At 40.7% G+C, this 18418-nt stretch overlaps 1 protein-coding gene across 2 annotated transcripts in view; it reads left to right on the top strand.

Annotated features, from left to right (window-relative positions):
- Positions 1–17465, top strand: part of MMS22L (MMS22 like, DNA repair protein) — an 84795-nt gene extending 67330 nt beyond the window's left edge. For both annotated transcript variants that reach the window (XM_083608270.1, XM_083608271.1), the window contains 6 exons: positions 1390–1559; positions 5084–5298; positions 6258–6424; positions 7194–7290; positions 9579–9746; positions 15107–17465. In XM_083608270.1, coding sequence (XP_083464396.1) covers positions 1390–1559; positions 5084–5298; positions 6258–6424; positions 7194–7290; positions 9579–9746; positions 15107–15188 — 899 coding nt within the window. In that variant the 3' untranslated portion in view covers positions 15189–17465. The remainder of the gene's footprint in view (positions 1–1389; positions 1560–5083; positions 5299–6257; positions 6425–7193; positions 7291–9578; positions 9747–15106) is intronic.
- Positions 17466–18418: the final 953 nt, after the last annotated feature.

The following is an 18418-nucleotide window of genomic DNA, read 5'->3' as shown; positions in this document are numbered from 1 at the left end:
TACGGAATAGTTAGAAAAAAAATAGATTAGCACCGCTGGAGCTGTTGTTAAGTGTCTGCTCTCTTTCTGTGTTATGTTCCACTCCACAAAATTAGTGTAGATGCCTTTATTTTCAGGGATGACAGGTTGACTTTTGCATATTAATAACGTCTGTAAAAGCTTATTTTCATTCTCTTCCATTATCTGTATTGGTTTCAGTTACATACATCCTCCCTGTGTTTTTTTCTTTTAAAAAGTAGTTCCTATTTCATTGATTACAGTGCATAGCTTGAAAACAATATATGCAAAACTAAGCGGGCATTCTAATTTATTTCTGTATGATACTCCCAGTTAGAACCTTTGATAACAATCCAGCAAAGGTGAAGCTGTAACAAAGTCCAGCTGAAAACCATGAAATGGAACTTCATGGCAACTAACTTAAGTCAGATTGATTTCAGTGGGATTGGAGTCGAAGAACAAAGGTTCCCCATCCCTGCTATAGACAAATGTTTTATATAAGGTGGTTTAGCTGTGGCCCTCCAGGTGTTGTTGGGCTCCAAAGCCCACCAACTACATCTGACATTAAACAATGGTCAGGGGTGATGAGAGTTGTATTACAGCGATCTTTGGAAGGTCAGCTTCCCCAGCCTTGATATAGCATATATACATAAGTACAGGTAGTTTGTATGCAGGAGGAAAGTGCCATAAGCTAGCATTCTTTCTCATGTAGATTAACTACAAAGGGTTGGCTGTAGAATTCTGTGGTTCTAAGTGCTGTGTTGCTTGCATATTAACAATTGCAGTACAGCAAATGTCTCAATCTTTTCCTTGTTTATGTTATGCATGTGTCAGAGCCCTGTTTTCCAGCATGTGTACACATAGTTGTAGGTGGAAGAGGGTGTAGCCATGACATAGCACTAGTAATCCGCATAATATGTAGACAGTCCTTTGAAACTTAAAGAAACGGATATAGAATAATACTGCAACTCAGCCTAGCAGCTTGAAAGACAACAATAAAGATTTTCAAAGCAGCTGAACTCTGATTTGAATCAAGGCAGCAGTCCTGGGGAAGGTACTGGCACCGTATGCCACTTAATTTTTATTGATACGTCTTTTGATGAATGGAGGCACGAGAGGGGAAACACAGTGCCACTTTTAAGTTGTGAGAGCCAATCACAGGGTTTTTATTTTATTTTTTTAAAAATGACACCCATTATTAGCCCAAAGTTTATGACTCATTTTGCTATGAATGGACATTCACTATTCCCAGGTTGACTAAAGTGGGTTATGTGAAAATGTGACACTTGGTTGCTATAGTTACAACCATGGGAAATGCAACCTAGCAGAAAGCCTGTTTATGCCTTCCGTCTTCTTTTTACCAGTTTTGTCTTTCGGGTTTTTATTCAATAGGATGCCTTGTGAAGTCTTGGGCACCCATACTGGCTACTTCCAAAGCACAACAGCTCTTGTTCCGCATAATAGATTGCTTGCTCTTGCCACATGCTGTGCTCCAGCAAGACAAAGAGCTGCCTGCAGCGATGTTGTCTGCCATTCGGGAGAATCTTCCTCTGTTTCTTCAGGTGTGTATGTCTGTGTTAGATAGATAGATAGATAGATAGATAGATAGATAGATAGATATGGAAAACTGATGGCTGGCAATGGAGGCTTGTTGTTTTTACATATACCGTGCGGGTGGCGCTGTGATCTAAACCACTGAGCCTCTTGGGCTTGCTGATAGGAAGGTCAGCAGTTCGAATCCGTGCAACAGGGTGAGCGCCCGTTGCTCTGTCCCAGCTTCTGCCAACCTAGCAGTTCTAAAGCACACCAGTGCAAGTAGATAAACAGACGGGAAGGTAAACGGCATTTCCATGCGCTCTGGTTTCCGTCATGGTGTTCCGTTGCACCAGAAGTGGTTTAGTCATGCTGGCCACATGACCCGGAAAGCTGTCTGTGGACAAATGCCGGCTTCCTCGGCCTGAAGCGAGATGAGTGCCACAACCCCATAGTCGCCTTTGACTGGACTTAACCGTCCAGGGGTCCTTTACCTTTTTTTACCTTTTACATATTGTTGAACAGTTGATCTTAAAAGTCCTGCTAATGGGACACAGCTTCATGGACGTTGGTGGTTGTTCAAACATCTAACAGAGATACATATCCTTCCCTGAAACGTTTTACAAACTAAGACAACAGTCCTGAAGAAACTTACTACCTAAATAGTCATTCACTGATATAGTAGGGCTGACTGCTATTTAAATGGTTTTGGAACTTTGCTTAAGAAAATAATTGAGATCAAATGATTTCTCCACACAATGAGAGAAACTGTTGTAGTTAGATTTTATTTTATTTTTTACTGTATACCCTTTATAGAAAAATAAAACGATTAAAACAGTTACATAAAAGAAAGCACAGAATTTAAACAAGGAAAAAGAAACCACTGTTAAAATCCTCAGTCTAAAAGTTTTCATCAACTAGATAGTCTACTGTATAATCTTTGAACTTTTGTTTATACGTTTTTAAAGAAAAACATGTGAGTGCTATTTTGTAAATAAACCCTTTGGCCAGAATTCATTTTTTTCCAGTTTTTAAGGTACATAACAAGGGTCTTGTAAATCAGACAATGTGGCAAAAAACTTCATATATATAAAGTTCTCATTGTGGAGAGGAGCTGGGACTCAACTATACAGCTGCAAATAAAATGTTTTAAGTATGTTTTAAGTGCAATATGCAATTTGACACTAGATGGAGATGGTGAGGCTTATAGAAAATTCAATGTATTTTTAAAAACACCTTGAAAAAAAGCATTTCCAGAACAGAATTATTATTATTATTATTATTATTATTATTATTATTATTATTATTATTATTATTATAAACCCCACTCATTTATTATTTATACCCCACCTACTCTGGGCAGCTTCCAACAATAGATTAAAAATACATTAAAACATCAGTATGTAGATTCCACCCTGGATATCTGTATTGCTATGGCCCCAGTAGCCCAGAGTACTTCCCTATGATACCAAAAGCAGGTGCCAATCTGTGAAGGTAGCATATAGGTACTTCAACCCAAGTAGCATTCTGAACACAGAAAAAATATGAATCATACCATAACAAATTCTGTTCATGGGATAAACCAGTTTTGATTTAAGAGACAATATCTTACCACCTTAGAAGTTTTGATAGAAGTCTTGGAGTTCTTTGAAGGCCTTGTGATTCCCAAATTGTGGCTCATAGGAGTCCTTTTGATGGCTCCCCGGGAAAAGAATATTAGAGGTAGCTCAAAGGACAAGGGATTCTAAATTCCCCTGCCTTCACATCTTGGGTTTATAATTTGATTGTGCCATAATGGAAATGAGCATTGCCCATGCCAGGGCTACAATCTTGTGCCAAAATATGGTCTTGCAAGTAAGCCATAGACTTTAACTAGCCTGCCTTGTCCACATGTATCAATTTTGGTGCATTTGTTGCAAATCAGTAGTATGATTGCCTGGATACTATTGTCACTCACTGCAGGTTTACTCAAGCCTGCCTGTTGTAGCTACTAGCTAACAAATCCTGGTTAGTTATTCCTTCAATGCATATCTACACTTGAAGTATTAATTCCAAGATAAAATTCTTGGGCAGATTTTCTTACCCTAAGCACACACAGATTATTAACTCATCAGACAGGTGACTGACAAAAAAATTAAAAATTATCCTCTGGGCTGAAGATTTTCAAACCTATTATTGGCAGCCTCAGCATTCCAAGTAGAATGAACAATGGCTGCTAATGCTGGTGGCATGTTTATGGTACACCAACCCCATCATGCTAACTGCATTCTCTAACAAAACTCAGTTTTGTGTTTTCATATTTGGTGGAACAGTGCAAACATGCAAACAATATTGGCACGGATTACTGATTCTCCACTGAATTAAAGAAAACATTTCACCCATTTTTCTATTCCCATGAACCTGCCATGATATATTTTTCTATTGTTACTGATGCTTGACCATTTTGCTAGTGTGAATTCCAAGTAAGAGTCTTTGTGAATTCTTCGATAATAACCCTTATGACAGGAGACTCGTGATTTACCTCCGTTCCTGTCAATCTCTGGAAGCACTCTCAAAGAAATCTACTTATACAGATTGAGGGCGGGGGGGGGGGGGAGTGAGGGAGAATACACAGAGCATACAAAAAGTCATGGACAGAAACCCATCTTAACTCTTAGCTGGGATAAAAACCCGCCAAAGATTCATGTAAAATAAGAAAAATGTCCAGAAATAATAACCCAGGTATGAAACAGATGAGCCGTATGGGTGAGATACAGTAAAGCTCAATTCTACGTGCAAAATACCACTCCAGGTTTTTTAAGTCTAAGCTACAGTTCCTGAAATCAAATAGTTTTTGGGTATATTGAAAAGTAAACATTAAAAGTGAAAGATAAATATTATAAAAATAATATCTGTAAGCAATACAGTATAAGAATATTTTTTGAAAATGACACTTCTTGAGCCACAATGATACCCAAGAAAATTCTTGCCCCGTGGAACGTGTCCCCCCTCTCCCCCCCCCAGCATGCCTTTCATCTCACTTGAAGTATTTTGTTTTTGTGGGGATTGTTTTTTGTGGGATGTTTCTAATTCTTGTGTCTTTCTTGTAGTTGCAGCTGTGCATTCCCTTTCAAACATTACAAAAACATCAATTCCCACAGGTTACTTCAAACCTTATGTTGTGGACTTCCCCACCCTGGGCTTCATTATGCTGCTATGCATTTGATACCACATTTTTAGGATCATTTGAAGGAACTTCTCCAGTGTTTCTACCTTTAGTTTCACAAGGTTGTTTTTTTAAAAAAACACACACATACACACACACCCAAAAATTCCTATTCCGTCTTTTTTAAAACTCCAAAACCTCTTTATGTGCATTAGAAATTGATGACAGTCCCTGTAGTGTTTTCAGGCAATATAAGCCAGGCTCCCCCATTATGTAGCCAGCAACATTCAGTTTTGCTCGGTCATTCAGACTTGTTGGCAATGGGAATTGTTTTAGGTACAAGATGGATAATGGTGAATTCCTCATGTTGTGTCTCTCTCCCCCCCCCCCCGCCCCGCCATTTTGTAGGGCTTGTCCTTTATATGCTGCCAGTCTCAGACTCAAGGGGCCTATTTGAATCAGTTGCTAGGAAATGCAATTCAGCAGTATTTTGGGCGCTTCCTCTCTTCCTCACCTTCCGCTCCTCGAGCTGGACAGCAACACCCTATTTTGCTGGCCATGTGCAGCACCACCACCATCCCAGGAGTCTTGCATCTCCGTAAGACCACTATGCAAGTCATCAGGTAATGCCCAGGAAAAGGGGAATATGATGTATTTGACATTGCCATTCTCTCCAGGTAAAGAGTTTTGGGGGAAGCTTGTGTTCTTATAGAATAAGTTGTGAAAGTTAGGAAACCACTCAGGGACATGCCAATTTTGTTAAACACTAGAAAAGTACTCATGTTATTATTATTATTTATTAAAAGAAAAACTGCACAGAAATGATTTATTTATGACTCACTTCTCATGAGGCATCCAGGAGTGCTTTACAGATATAACTTATATAAAACAGTTATTTATATATAAACAGTTCTGTCTATCAAGCGGCAGTGTGTTGTAGTGGTTAGAGTGCTGGCCTGGGAAACTAGGCTTCAAATTCAGTCATGAAGCTCACTAAGTGAACTTGGGCTTCACCAGCCTCTCAGCCAGCCTACCTGACACGGCTGTTGTGACGATAAAAGTAGAGAGTTCCACATATGCCACCTTGAGTTCCTTGGTTATATATTACTCGGTGGGATATAAATGTTTGTGTGTATGTGCGTGTATACATGCACATATATGCACAGAGAATTTAAAAAACAATTATAAATATTAACAACAGTTTATCGCAACAGTACTTACGGTACATAAAATCAACTCCAAGATAGGTACCAGTTGGGATGAAGATTTTTAGAAGGCTTGTTGAAAGAGCAACAGCTTTAGAAGGCTCCTATCTGATATGCAGTGGGAAGTGCCACACTGAAGGCCTGATTCCAGCTTTGTGCAGAATCGACCTCCCAATAGGATAGTATCTGCAGGGTGAGGTGACCTCATCAAAAAACACGTAGTTATAAAAGTATTTGAGTGGAAGGTGAAATAGAGGCATGTGGATTTGTTTGAATAATAAGCAAATGTGAATAAATTGCCATATTGTTATTTATCCAAATGAACATGAGATAGGCACTGCTGATTCACTTTTGGGCCCTTTCTGATTTCCTTCCAGTGAAAGTTACCTGTCTTTCAAAGGTCATGCCCCTCCTCCTCGCCTGGCTTCAGTTCTCGCTTTCATTAGTGAAGCATTTCGGAGGACCAAGAGCATTGAAATGTGTGACGTGCAGCTGCTGCTCCCTTCTGTGTTGAAATGCCTTGTGCTGGTTAATGAACCACAAGGTGAGCTTGTGAACTTACGGGGTTTTTTTAAAAAATAAAAAATACTTTAGAGCAGGAATGGGCAGAACGTACATAGGGATCTACTGGTAGATCTCTGGATATTTTGAGGAAGATGGTCAAGGACTTCAGACGCCCCTTCTATTAAACTGCACTGCAGAAATTAAGACCGGAGTGGGGGGAATAACCAGGAGTGCATTTTTGTGTGTTGAAGGACTGGGTTTCATGCAAGTTTTGTTCTTGCCTTAGAATTTTATATTTGAACTGCATTTCTTTCCATTTGGGGCTTCTAGCACACAACAAGATAGCTCCCACAAGGTTGAAATCTTCCTACCCCTCCTGCAGAGCCTAAGCAAAGAAACAGGTCTATGCCTTGAGCAGCTCACTATCTACAGGCATGCTGACATTCACACAAACCTATCAGGCATTTGAGTAGTCTAGGGTCCCTTCTTGGGTTGCCAGCTTAAAACGAGCCGGGTGCTGGTCTGCCATGAAAACACACCTTACAAGTAAGTAAGGCCCACCGAGTTCAGCAAACATTTACTCCCAAGTAAAGTGTGTTAGGTTTGTAGAAAAATCTGCTACTGCCAGTTGTAATTTCTTCTTGTAGTATCAGAATGAGCCTTTTGCATCAGTTTAAGCTTGTGCCACTCAAAATGGTGTGTGTGTGTGTGTGAGAGAGAGAGAGAGAGAGAAGCAAGCCTATATTGTCTCCCAGAGCTGTTTTCCTCTATTGTCTATTAGAAAGCTCCATGTGATTTGTTTCCTGCAGTTAAAAAACTGTCTACAGAGATTCTACAGTGTGTTGTAGAAGGCTGCCAAGCGGGGTCAGGAGGAGAGCTTGCCACCCAGCTGATTTCTGTGTTAAGGTAAGTAGAAAACTGGCCAATTGGCACTGAAACGATTGCAAGGCATTTGACAGAAAACATGTTCTTTTAAGCAACTAATTATCCCTAACATAATTTGAAGTTGATTGTTTATAGTACTCCCATTCTTGGCAAAGCGGGTTGTCATGTGGATCGGCCAAAACAAGAAAGGGGAAACTATTTAGAACGAAGCCACGTTCATTCCCTTCCCCCACCCTCAGTGGATTTTAATGCCATCGTACAAAGAAGGCATTGCAGGCTTAAAAACACAGGGGCACATGTTAGGATAATCCTCGGACAGAATTGCATATCATCCCTGGCAGGCGTGTGGGTGACTTTCCTCTTGTGAAATTATCACACCATCATCAGCAAGTACTGTTTGAGCCCTGTTCAGATGCTGAATTTCCCCATGTGATTAGAATTGAGTGAGGAACAGCAGGGATGCACTGGCTACCCCTCTGCTCTGTGGCTTTGCTGTGCCCGCCTCCATCTCTCTTTATGCCTTAGAGGGCAAATGTCTGCAGTTGGGAGCCTGACAGATCTGTGCCTGGGGTTCCTTTGCATACACCATCTCACACCACTGTTAAGCCAGCGCAACCTAGAGGCTTGAACAAATCATGAATGTGAGAATTTGTCTGGGGCTCCCTCATTCATTCATTTATTCATTTATCACTTGATTGTTAGGAAACCTCTAAGTGGTTTACAAAAATACAAAACAGGAAGAAGATTGGAAGAAATTTAAAGACTATTTACAGAAATATTGCAAAATTAATGAATGTTAGAATGATGTTGGATAGAAATTAAGTGGTTTCCAGCTGTAATGCTTTAAGAATATGGAAGAAGGGTATAATTAGGTAAAAAAAATAACTAAAATGGTGTTGGGTTGGAAATAAGTGGTATTGGCAACAAAGTTAATAAGAATATGCAAAAATGAATTGATAATGGATGAAAATACTGAGTTATAAAATGTTAAGTTATAGAGATAAGATAAATGAAAGAGGGTAAGGATTTGCTGATTTGATTATTTAAATGGGAATACAAGAAGGGGAGGTGTGAGGAAGTCAAAGAAACAAGCAAATGAGTTTTATGTTATGAAAAATAATTGTTTTTAATTTTTCTTGTTTTTTCTGTATGTTTTACTTATTTTTTATTTTTTATTTTTTATTATTATGTGTTTTTGTATATTTGTCTTTATAAAATCTTAATAAATATTTCTTAAAAAAATATACAAAAATACAAAACAAAACACTGACATTCTCAATACTTTTTTTAAAAAAAACCCACTTAAAAGCAGGTACAGTGGTACCTCGGGTTACAGACGCTTCAGGTTACAGACTCTGCTAACCCAGAAATAGTACCTCAGGTTAAGAACTTTGCTTCAGGATGAGAACAGAAATCGCACGGCGGTGGCAGGAGGAGGCCCCATTAGCTAAAGTGGTACCTCAGGTTAAGAACATTTTCAGTTTAAGAACAGACCTCCAGAACGAATTAAGTTCTTAACCTGAGGTGCCACTGTATTTTAAAACATTCAAAACACGAAAGCATTTGTGTTAGAAAATTTGGGGGGGATCCCTTACCCCAAAATGTGAATTCGGAATTAGCTAATGCTAGCAATACTTGCAGTCAAGTGAATAGTTACGTTTCTTTTGGCACTAGAGTCCACTTAGAAGTGGGGACAAGGGGGTCACCAACAAAGGTTTCTTGTCAGATTAAAAGCTCAAATCAAAATGATGGACTATTAAAAGAAGGAAAGGGTGCATATTTTGGCCGGAGAATTTCATTTAAATTTGGCACACTTCTTCAACAAGTGATAGCTAGACGGAAAAGAAAGCTCAGCATCCCTCTGAAATTCAAATTTCCTAAGATTAACATTGACTCTACATGATTTTGTCAATTTACCCTTAAGACACCCAGGGGCTCAGGGTGGAATTTTAGATCACTTGTGGTATCGGAAATGCATAAAGGGTTTTTCATCACAGTTTTAAATTGCCATTTGTGCAAACTATGGTTTGCCATAATGTTTTGAATTGAGTACTTTCTCCAGCACATACTGTATTGAAAAAATAAGTGTTGTATACTTGCTGGATTTGTGGTTAGCTTTTACATTTTTTATATTAAAAATGTGTATATATTATATTACCATACTCCCTTTCTTGCTGCTTCTAGATCTGATCCTATGAGCTCCCTGGACTCGTTTTCAAATAGAAGTACACATTTATGCAGTAGAGTTTGTTTTCTGAGAATCATTTTTTTTTGTACCTTGCACTAAATGCCCTTGTTTCTTCCTTCAGGCAGTTTATCCAAGATTACACTACTGTGTATGATAATCAAGTTTACAGCATCTTGGAAGCAGTGGCAGTCTTGGACAAGTCTCTAGTTATCAGCCTGATTCCTGCTATGACAGAGGCCCTGAGGAATTCAGAGTACAAACAAGGTCTTGGCAGAAACGCTGTGCAAAGGTATGTTTGGGGATTACTGTTGCTTTTGGGTGATGAACAGAAGTTCACTCTCTCCACAAAAGGCCTATTTAAACTTCCAGTGTAGGTTTCTCCAGAGTTAAATTCTTCCTCAACACTTAGCAAATATGGATGAGATTTATGAAATGAAACACCTTTTTGCGTTTTGTTAAATGCTTTACATTGAAATACTCCAGTAAGCTGTTATCAGAGCCTGATCGCTTCACAAAGGACTCTGCTTTTTTGGCTGTGTGAACCCTGTCTTATTTTCTTATTATTTAAATATAAGCAGTATATAAATTGCCCAAATAAATGCTTATTTAATTATCTGTCGCTTTCCATGTAAACACCATATAGTGGGTCCCCACCCCCACTCCATTTATAAGTAGTAGGCTAGTATGACACTAAGAGTCTTTGGTATGTGCTTGAAAAGCAGGCTCTCAGAATTAGAAGGAAATAAAAGTCATATTATTTTTGCTGCTCCTGGAAAATATCTTTTATCAGAAGGAAGCTGATTTATACAAAGCTTGCCTCTCCCCACAGCTTCTGCATTTCTTGCATTTCAGTGGTTTTCATAGAATCATAGAGTTGGAAGAGACCACAAGGGCCATCGAGTCCAACCCCCTGCCAAGCAGGAAACACCATCAGAGCACTCCTGACATATGGTTGTCAAGCCTCTGCTTAAAGACCTCCAAAGAAGGAGACTCCACCACACTCCTTGGCAGCAAATTCCACTGTCGAACAGCTCTTACTGTCAGAAGTTCTTCCTAATGTTTAGGTGGAATCTTCTTTCTTGTAGTTTGGATCCATTGCTCCGTGTCCGCTTCTCTGGAGCAGCAGAAAACAACCTTTCTCCCTCCTCTATGTGACATCCTTTTATATATTTGAACATGGCTATCATATCACCCCTTAACCTCCTCTTCTCCAGGCTAAACATGCCCAGCTCCCTTAGCCGTTCCTCATAAGGCATCGTTTCCAGGCCTTTGACCATTTTGGTTGCACTCCTCTGGACACGTTCCAGTTTGTCAGTGTCCTTCTTGAACTGTGGTGCCCAGAACTGGACACAGTACTCCAGGTGAGGTCTGACCAGAGCAGAATACAGTGGCACTATTACTTCCCTTGATCTAGATGCTATACTCCTATTGATGCAGCCCAGAATTGCATTGGCTTTTTTAGCTGCCGCGTCACACTGTTGGCTCATGTCAAGTTTGTGGTCAACCAAGACTCCTAGATCCTTTTCACATGTACTGCTCTCAAGCCAGGTGTCACGCATCTTGTATTTGTGCCTCTCATTTTTTTTGCCCAAGTGCAATACTTTACATTTCTCCCTGTTAAAATTCATCTTGCTTGTTTTGGCCCAGTTATCTGTCAAGGTCGTTTTGAAGTGTGATCCTGTCTTCTGGGGTGTTAGCCACCCCTCCCAGTTTGGTGTCATCTGCAAATTTGATCAGGATGCCCTTGAGTCCATCATCCAAGTCGTTGATAAAGATGTTGAATAAGACCGGGCCCAAGACAGAACCCTGTGGCACCCCACTAGTCACTCTTCTCCAGGATGAAGAGGAACCATTGATGAGCACCCTTTGGGTTCGGTCAGTCAGCCAGTTAGAAATCCACTGAGTGGTAGCATAGTCAAGACCGCATTTTACCAGCTTCTTTACAAGAATATCATGGGGCACCTTGTCAAATGCCTTGCTGAAATCAAGGTAGGCTACATCCACTGCGTTCCCTTCATCTACCAGGGTTGTAATTCTGTCAAAAAACGAGATCAGGTTAGTCTGACATGACTTATTTTTCAGAAATCCATGCTGACTATTGGTGATGACAGCATTCCTTTCTAGGTGCTCACAGACTGTTTGCTTAATGATCTGCTCCAGAATCTTCCCTGGTATTGATGTCAGACTGACTGGGCAGTAATTATTTGGGTCCTCTCTTTTCCCCTTTTTGAAAATAGGGACAACATTTGCCCTCCTCCAGTCTGCCGGGACTTCGCCTGTTCTCCAGGAATTCTCAAAGATGACTGCCGGTGGTTCTGAGATCACATCTGCCAGTTCTTTTAATACTCTTGGATGCAGTTCATCTGGCCCTGGAGACTTGAATACATCTAGACTAGCCGAGTATTCTTGTACTATCTCCTTAGTTATTCTGGGCTGTGTTTCCTCTACTGAATCATTTGCTCCAAATTCTTCAGGTCGGGCATTGTTTTCTTTATCGGAGAAGACTGAGGCAAAGAAGGCATTGAGGAGTTCAGCCCTTTCTGTGTCCCCTGTTTGCATTTCACCATCTTCTCCTCTGAGTGACCCCACTGTTTCTTTGTTCTTCCTTTTGCTACGAACATACCCATAAAAGCCTTTTTTTGTTGCTTTTAACCTCTCTAGCAAGCCTGAGTTCATTCTGTGCTTTAGCTTTTCTGACTTTGTGTCTACACGTGCTGGCTATTTGTTTGAATTCCTCTTTGGTGGTTTCCCCCCTTTTCCATTTTTTGTACACATCATTTTTTAATCTTAACTCAGTTAAAAGTTCTTTAGATAGCCACCCTGGCTTCTTTAGGCACCTTCCATGTTTCCGTCTCATTGGTATTGCCTGAAGTTGTGCTTTTACTAGCTCCCTCTTAACAAACTCCCAGCCATCATGAACTCCCTTTCCTTTTAGTATTACTGTCCATGGGATCTCACCCAGCACTTCCCTAAGTTTTATGAAGTCAGCTTTCTTAAAGTCAAGAAATTGAGTCCTAGTATGCTTGGCTGCTCCTTTCCGCTGTATAGTAAACTTCAGAAGAGCATGATCACTCGCGCCTAATGATCCTTCCACTTCTACCCCACTAACCAGGTCATCAACATTGGTTAGGACCAGATCTAAAATGGCTGTTCCTCTTGTTGCTTCTCCCACTTTCTGGACAATGAAGTTGTCTGCAAGGCCAGTGAGGAATCTGTTTGACCTTATGCACTTGGCTGAGTTTGACATCCAACAAATATCCGGGTAATTGAAGTCCCCCATTACTACTATCTCCCTTCCTTTTGCATGCTTGGCCATCTGTTCCAGGAAGGCATCATCTATGTCCTCCGTTTGGCTTGGGGATCTATAGTAAACTCCCACAATGAGGTCACTGTTATTCTTCTCTCCCTTAATTTCGACCCAAATGCTCTCACTTTGGCTTTGAGGTTCTAAATCTTGGATCTCTTCACAGGTATACACATCCCTGACATATAACGCCACTCCTCCTCCTTTCTTGTCTGGTCTGTTTCTCTGAAATAGATTGTATCCCTCCATTATTACATTCCAATCGTGGGACTTATCCCACCAGGTTTCAGTGATGCCTATTATGTCATATTTAGTTTGCTGTACCAAGAGCTCAAGCTCATCTTGTTTATTTCCCATGCTTTGCGCATTAGTGTACAGACACTGAAGTCCATTAATCATTCCCCCGTGTCTCTTATTTAAGGATTTTTTCCTCCCACAACTAGGTCTGCGTGCTGTTTGCTCAATTTGGTCTATGACATTTGGATGATCTTCTTCATCAGTTGATAGACTCCTGCCTTCAGGAGCACTGTCTCCCTCCCCCACATTAGTCAGTTTAAAGCCCTCCTGATGAGGTTTCTGAGATTTTTGGCAAAAACATTCCTCCCAACCGTTGTGAGGTGCAGCCCATTGCTTGCCAGAAGTCCATCTTCAAGAAACTGCAGTCCGTGATCTAAGAATCCAAACCGTTCCTGTTTACACCATTTGCGAAGCCAGCTGTTCACTTCCACTATTTTTCCCTCTCTCCCTGCGCCACGTCGTTCAACTGGGAGGACAGATGAGATGACAATTGGTGCATTTAATTGCTTCAATTTCCTGCCCAGAGCCTCGTAGTCTCTTTTGATCTTCTGGAGGCTATTGCTTGCAGTGTCACTGGTTCCCACATGAACCAAGAGGAAGGGGTATTTGTCAAACTATGCTGATTTCAAACTATGCTGATGGTTTCTGTAGGCTATGGAAGTGGAAACAGAAGCCAGTTTAGTCCTGCAACTATTTATATTATTATTAATAATAATCTTTATTGAATTTATATCCCACCCTATACCCGGAGGTCTCAGGGCGGTTCACAGAACAATTAAGGACTTCCACTCATTATGCCTTGTCTGAGTCCACTTCTTAAGGTCAAAGGAATTGTTACTGACGTAACATAGGCACGCAAGTCACGGCCTCTGCTTAAATAATTGCTGGTTATCTAACTTACATAATTTTTAAATACAGGGTTATCTGGCCAGGAAAACCGGCTCTTGAAGCAGACTTGCATCTGTATCACAATATCCACCTGGTCTCCATTTCACCAGATGGATGGATACTAGTGATGCAGACGGTTAGGTGCACCATATTAAATCAAAGTTAGATTTGAGTCTAACTATGGTGTCTAGCAGAGGTGAGAAACCTCATGCCTAGAGGTCAAATGCAGCCCTCCTGGCCTCTTTATCTGGCCTCGCTTCACATCCTCCTTGGGTGTTTTTGTACGGCTGAAATGTGCCCTTGAGCTCTGGCAGTGCTTCTTGCTTCCTTGGAAGGAGAACGGGGGGAGGGGGAGTTTGAGTAGAAAGTTCACATTTGTTGCTCCACCCAGAATGGAATGAGGCCCTCAGGCTGAAAAGGTTAGAATCACAGAGTTGATCCCAGGGGTCATTTAGTCCAACCCCCTGCAATGCATGAATATTTTTGCCCAACATGGGGCTTGAACCCATGACCCTGAGATTAAGAGTCTTATGCTCTACTGACTGAGCTATCCCACATCTCTGTTTTCAGAACAACCCTTACTGGCTCTTTGGCATGGCCATGGTTTTCATTAGACATTCTGCACCTGCTTATACACGGGTGGCGCTGTGGGTTAAACCACAGAGCCTAGGACTTGCAGATCAGAAGGTTGGCGGTTCGAATCCCCGTGACGGGGTGAGCTCCCGTTGCTCAGTCCCTGCTCCTGCCAAACTAGCAGTTCAAAAGCGCGTCAAAGTGCAAGTAGATAAATAGGTACCGCTCCAGCGGGAAGGTAAACGCCGTTTCTGTGTGCTGCTCTGGTTCGCAAGAAGCAGCTTAGTCATGCTGGCCACATGACCCGGAAGCTGTACGCCGGCTCCCATGAGCGCCGCAACCCCAGAGTCAGTCACGACTAAACCTAATGGTCAGGGGTCCCTTTACCTTTACCTTTTTACCTGCTTATACAGGTACTCAGCATTCTTTCATTTTCCAAGGCTTCAGAACAGTTCTGAGGTTGATTCCCTCAAATTCTCCTGAAGTAACCTACGAGTGACATGACTGATTTCTCAAACTCCGTGACGCTGGTTTTAATTAAAGTGTTACATACTTTTGTTTTTGTTTTGTTTTTTACTCCTTAACAGAGAAGCCTATAAAAGACTCTTATCTCTGCTCCAAGAGGCTGGACAAATGGAGATACTGAAGCTGGAGAATGAAACGCATTAGCAGCACGCTGATTGTTGCTTTCCGCATAGTCATTGCAAGGAATTCTGGTCCTTTATGGAGACTGCCAATTCCCTGTCTACAGGTGGATGCTGCCTTAGCTTTAAAATGTGCACTTTGTCCCTCGGTAGCCTTTGGCTGTAACGTTTTAATAGTGCACACAACGTGGGTGGGTGAGGAAGTAGCGCCGATGTTTTTCTCTTCCATACGGCGACTGCAAAACCATTGAATCCTAGTAGCAGGGACTTTCTGAAGGAAATGACAACAAGTAAAGGAAAGTTGATGACTTAAGGTATTGTTGAAGGGTCCCCCCCCCCTTTAAAGCAAAAATAGTCAAAGGGCAGCAGCAAAGGTAATCTCTAACAGTAAAGTTTTTTCTGCTCTAATGAATCAATATGCTGTGGCTGTCAGGCTTTTCATTCTGACACCTTGAGTGATGTTTTGCTCACAAACACTTCATATGAGCTTGGCGGCTGCGAGGGGGTTCAATCTAAGCAAGGCCAGGGTTAGGTCAGGATGCTTCAGCCCCCTTATGTTAACAGAAGAGCTGGTGTCCGTGTTGCGTGGAACGGTGACAGCTGTCCTAGCATTGTCCCTGTATTAAAAATGTGTAGATGCGCACTGCAGAATTCGACCTCTTAACCCCCTTCTCTGTTGTCCTTGTACGGTTTTGATCCTCGTATGGTGGAGCGAGCCGCGCTCCCGTACTTGAATAACAAGGGCTGATGCAGTTATAAGAATTGCTACCCAGGTCACTATACAAATGTCATCAATTCCTTTTCTTCCCACCACCCCAATTTTCTATTATCAGTATAAGAATCCCTAGCAAGGAAAAAAAGTTTCAACCAGATTCTAAGACAGGGAGGAAGGAATGCAGGTGCAAAAACATCTTAATTCAAATCTCTGCTTACTTTTTTTTTTTTTTTTTTGCATCACGTATGATTACATTTTGTATGTAGTAAATTGGATTTGTTAGATATTTCAGAATGTTTATGGTATTTTATCCCTACAGTTCTGAGCTCTATCATAATTCTCCCTGTAATTTCCAAATTTATTTGATGTATGGAATTCATGCTTCCATTAAATTACACAATCTTAGCAACTTACAAGTCATTTGAATTGCAGTAGTGAGTTGTATGGACTTGGCGGCAAAGTCAGGGAACCAAACTAACTTTTCAGAGTTAATGATGAAAGACTGGGTTTTTTTGTGTGTGTGTCTATCAATTACTGCCATGGAAACTTCTCCATAATCTTGTTCAGAGCCTTTCTGTATTGTTACCGTATTCTTATGTAAAGGTAGCAGATTATCTCTTTCCTAAATCAACTATCATTACTTCAGATAATACAGTAACTAAAAGCCTCTCTTAGGCTACTTAATATTGCAGAGCATGGAGGTTCTTTTCATTATGAAAGTGACTTTTTGAACCTGCATTGTAGCTTCTTGTAAGCTCCTACACCTGGGAGTTTTATTCATCTCAAAAGGCCTCCATTTCTGGGGGGGGGGGGGAATTAAGCCTCTTCAAGTGAAATGCCTTCAAAATCTGAATCTCAGATAACATCTTTAGCATAGACTTCTTCAAAATGAAGCCTCTGTCTTCTGAAATAATAGAAGTGTATATTGTAACAAACTGTCTAACGGAACAGAGTATTTTTTATTATTTCCAGAATAATTAATACTTAACTGGGATTTCTTTTTCTTTTCTTTTCTGAAGGTTTATGTAAAAGTAACATTGCTCTCAGTGCATAAAAAATTACTTGTTAATGTTTCCAGTTAAGCAGTCAGTTGAAAAATTTATTAACAAACTGCCTTTGAAAATACTATCAAATGACCACTGACAAATGATCATTTATCTGTGGCTTTATGCAATAGATATGATTAATAATATTGCAAGTAAGGTTTGTAAGGTCGTCTAGCTGGTTAACTAGAGAACTTCCACAAAGTAGGAAACTGAAAAAGTGATTCTATAGCCCACAAAAAATGATGGAAACTGAGCTGCATTGATCCGTTTCTGTGTTGTATATATTTGTGTGTGGATGCCAAAAGTTGTTTATGCTTATTTTAACATTGCTTTGTTATAAAGTTGTTTTGTTTTTATGGTAAATTCGTTTATAAAATTCAGGACCACAAATCCTGATCATGGAACCCACTTCAAAGCAAGTATGGGTCAGAAGTATGTTACCCTGATTTATAATTGCATGTCTAGAAAGACTGATGTCAGTGTGACTACCCTACAGTATTCTAACTGATTTGATTGCAAACTAAAAATCCTTTTATTGTGACTTGCTTCTTAACCTGTTTCTGTTTTAAACTACGTCTGGCTTTGAGAAGGTGTGACAGCTGTTGCTGTGATCACATCAAACTGATAAAAGGAACCCATCAGTAGACTGCGTTCCAGAAGATCCACTGTGCAGCTATTACTTTATTATTCTCATCTGTATAAAGGGGAATGTTCCACATTGCAGTAGGGAATTCTTCATAGAAGAATGAAGGAAGTCCCTGCATGTATGCTTTGGAGCAGAGTGGGGAAGGGGGTCCTATTAGATCACCAGCTGTTACTATTTTTAAATAATATCTTCAGAAAGTGTACTGCTAATTAACTCCTGAACCAAATCTGTTTGACCCTAGTAAGGATCTTAGTACCTGCAAATCTCAACTTGTCAATTTATAGTTATTAGTAGATGACAGTTGGGGCCTGCAAAGCATTGTAGCAGATCCGAGTAGAATCCCACCAAACTCTTTAGTGGGTGACGGAATCAAATGAAGGCTCCCTTTCTGTCCATCTTGTTTCCTTCCCAACCATGTCATCTTTTCCAAGGCAGTAGATTAGCAAGAAGGAATAGAATCATAGAATTGTAGACTTGGAAGGGACCCTGAGGACCATCTAGTTCTTCAACCCCCCGCAATTCAGGAATATGCAGCTGTCCATACGGGGATCGAACCTACAACCTTGGCGTTATCAGCACCATGCTCTCACCAACTGTGCTGGTATCCGTGGTATCTATCACCAGCGCGGGGGGTGGGGGTGGGGCATACATGTGTCCATAGAGGCCTTTCCTAGCATCCACAGGGCTTCTTTCCCAACTGAAATTAGGCTTGAAAGAAGCATTCTGTTGTAGCCAATGCATACCACAGCTGTTTCTTCAGTTTGCAGATGAACTCATAGGCACCAAAATGGACACTTCTATAAGTAAGTGAAATGTATTGCGCTCAGCCAGAATGCATACTTCCTCTT

The sequence above is a fragment of the Podarcis filfolensis genome, assembly GCF_964270895.1.
Source record: "Podarcis filfolensis genome assembly, chromosome: 3".
NCBI lineage: Eukaryota > Metazoa > Chordata > Lepidosauria > Squamata > Lacertidae > Podarcis > Podarcis filfolensis.
The sequence above is the reverse complement of the archived record's forward strand: the minus strand, read 5'-3'. Positions and strand labels throughout refer to the sequence as shown.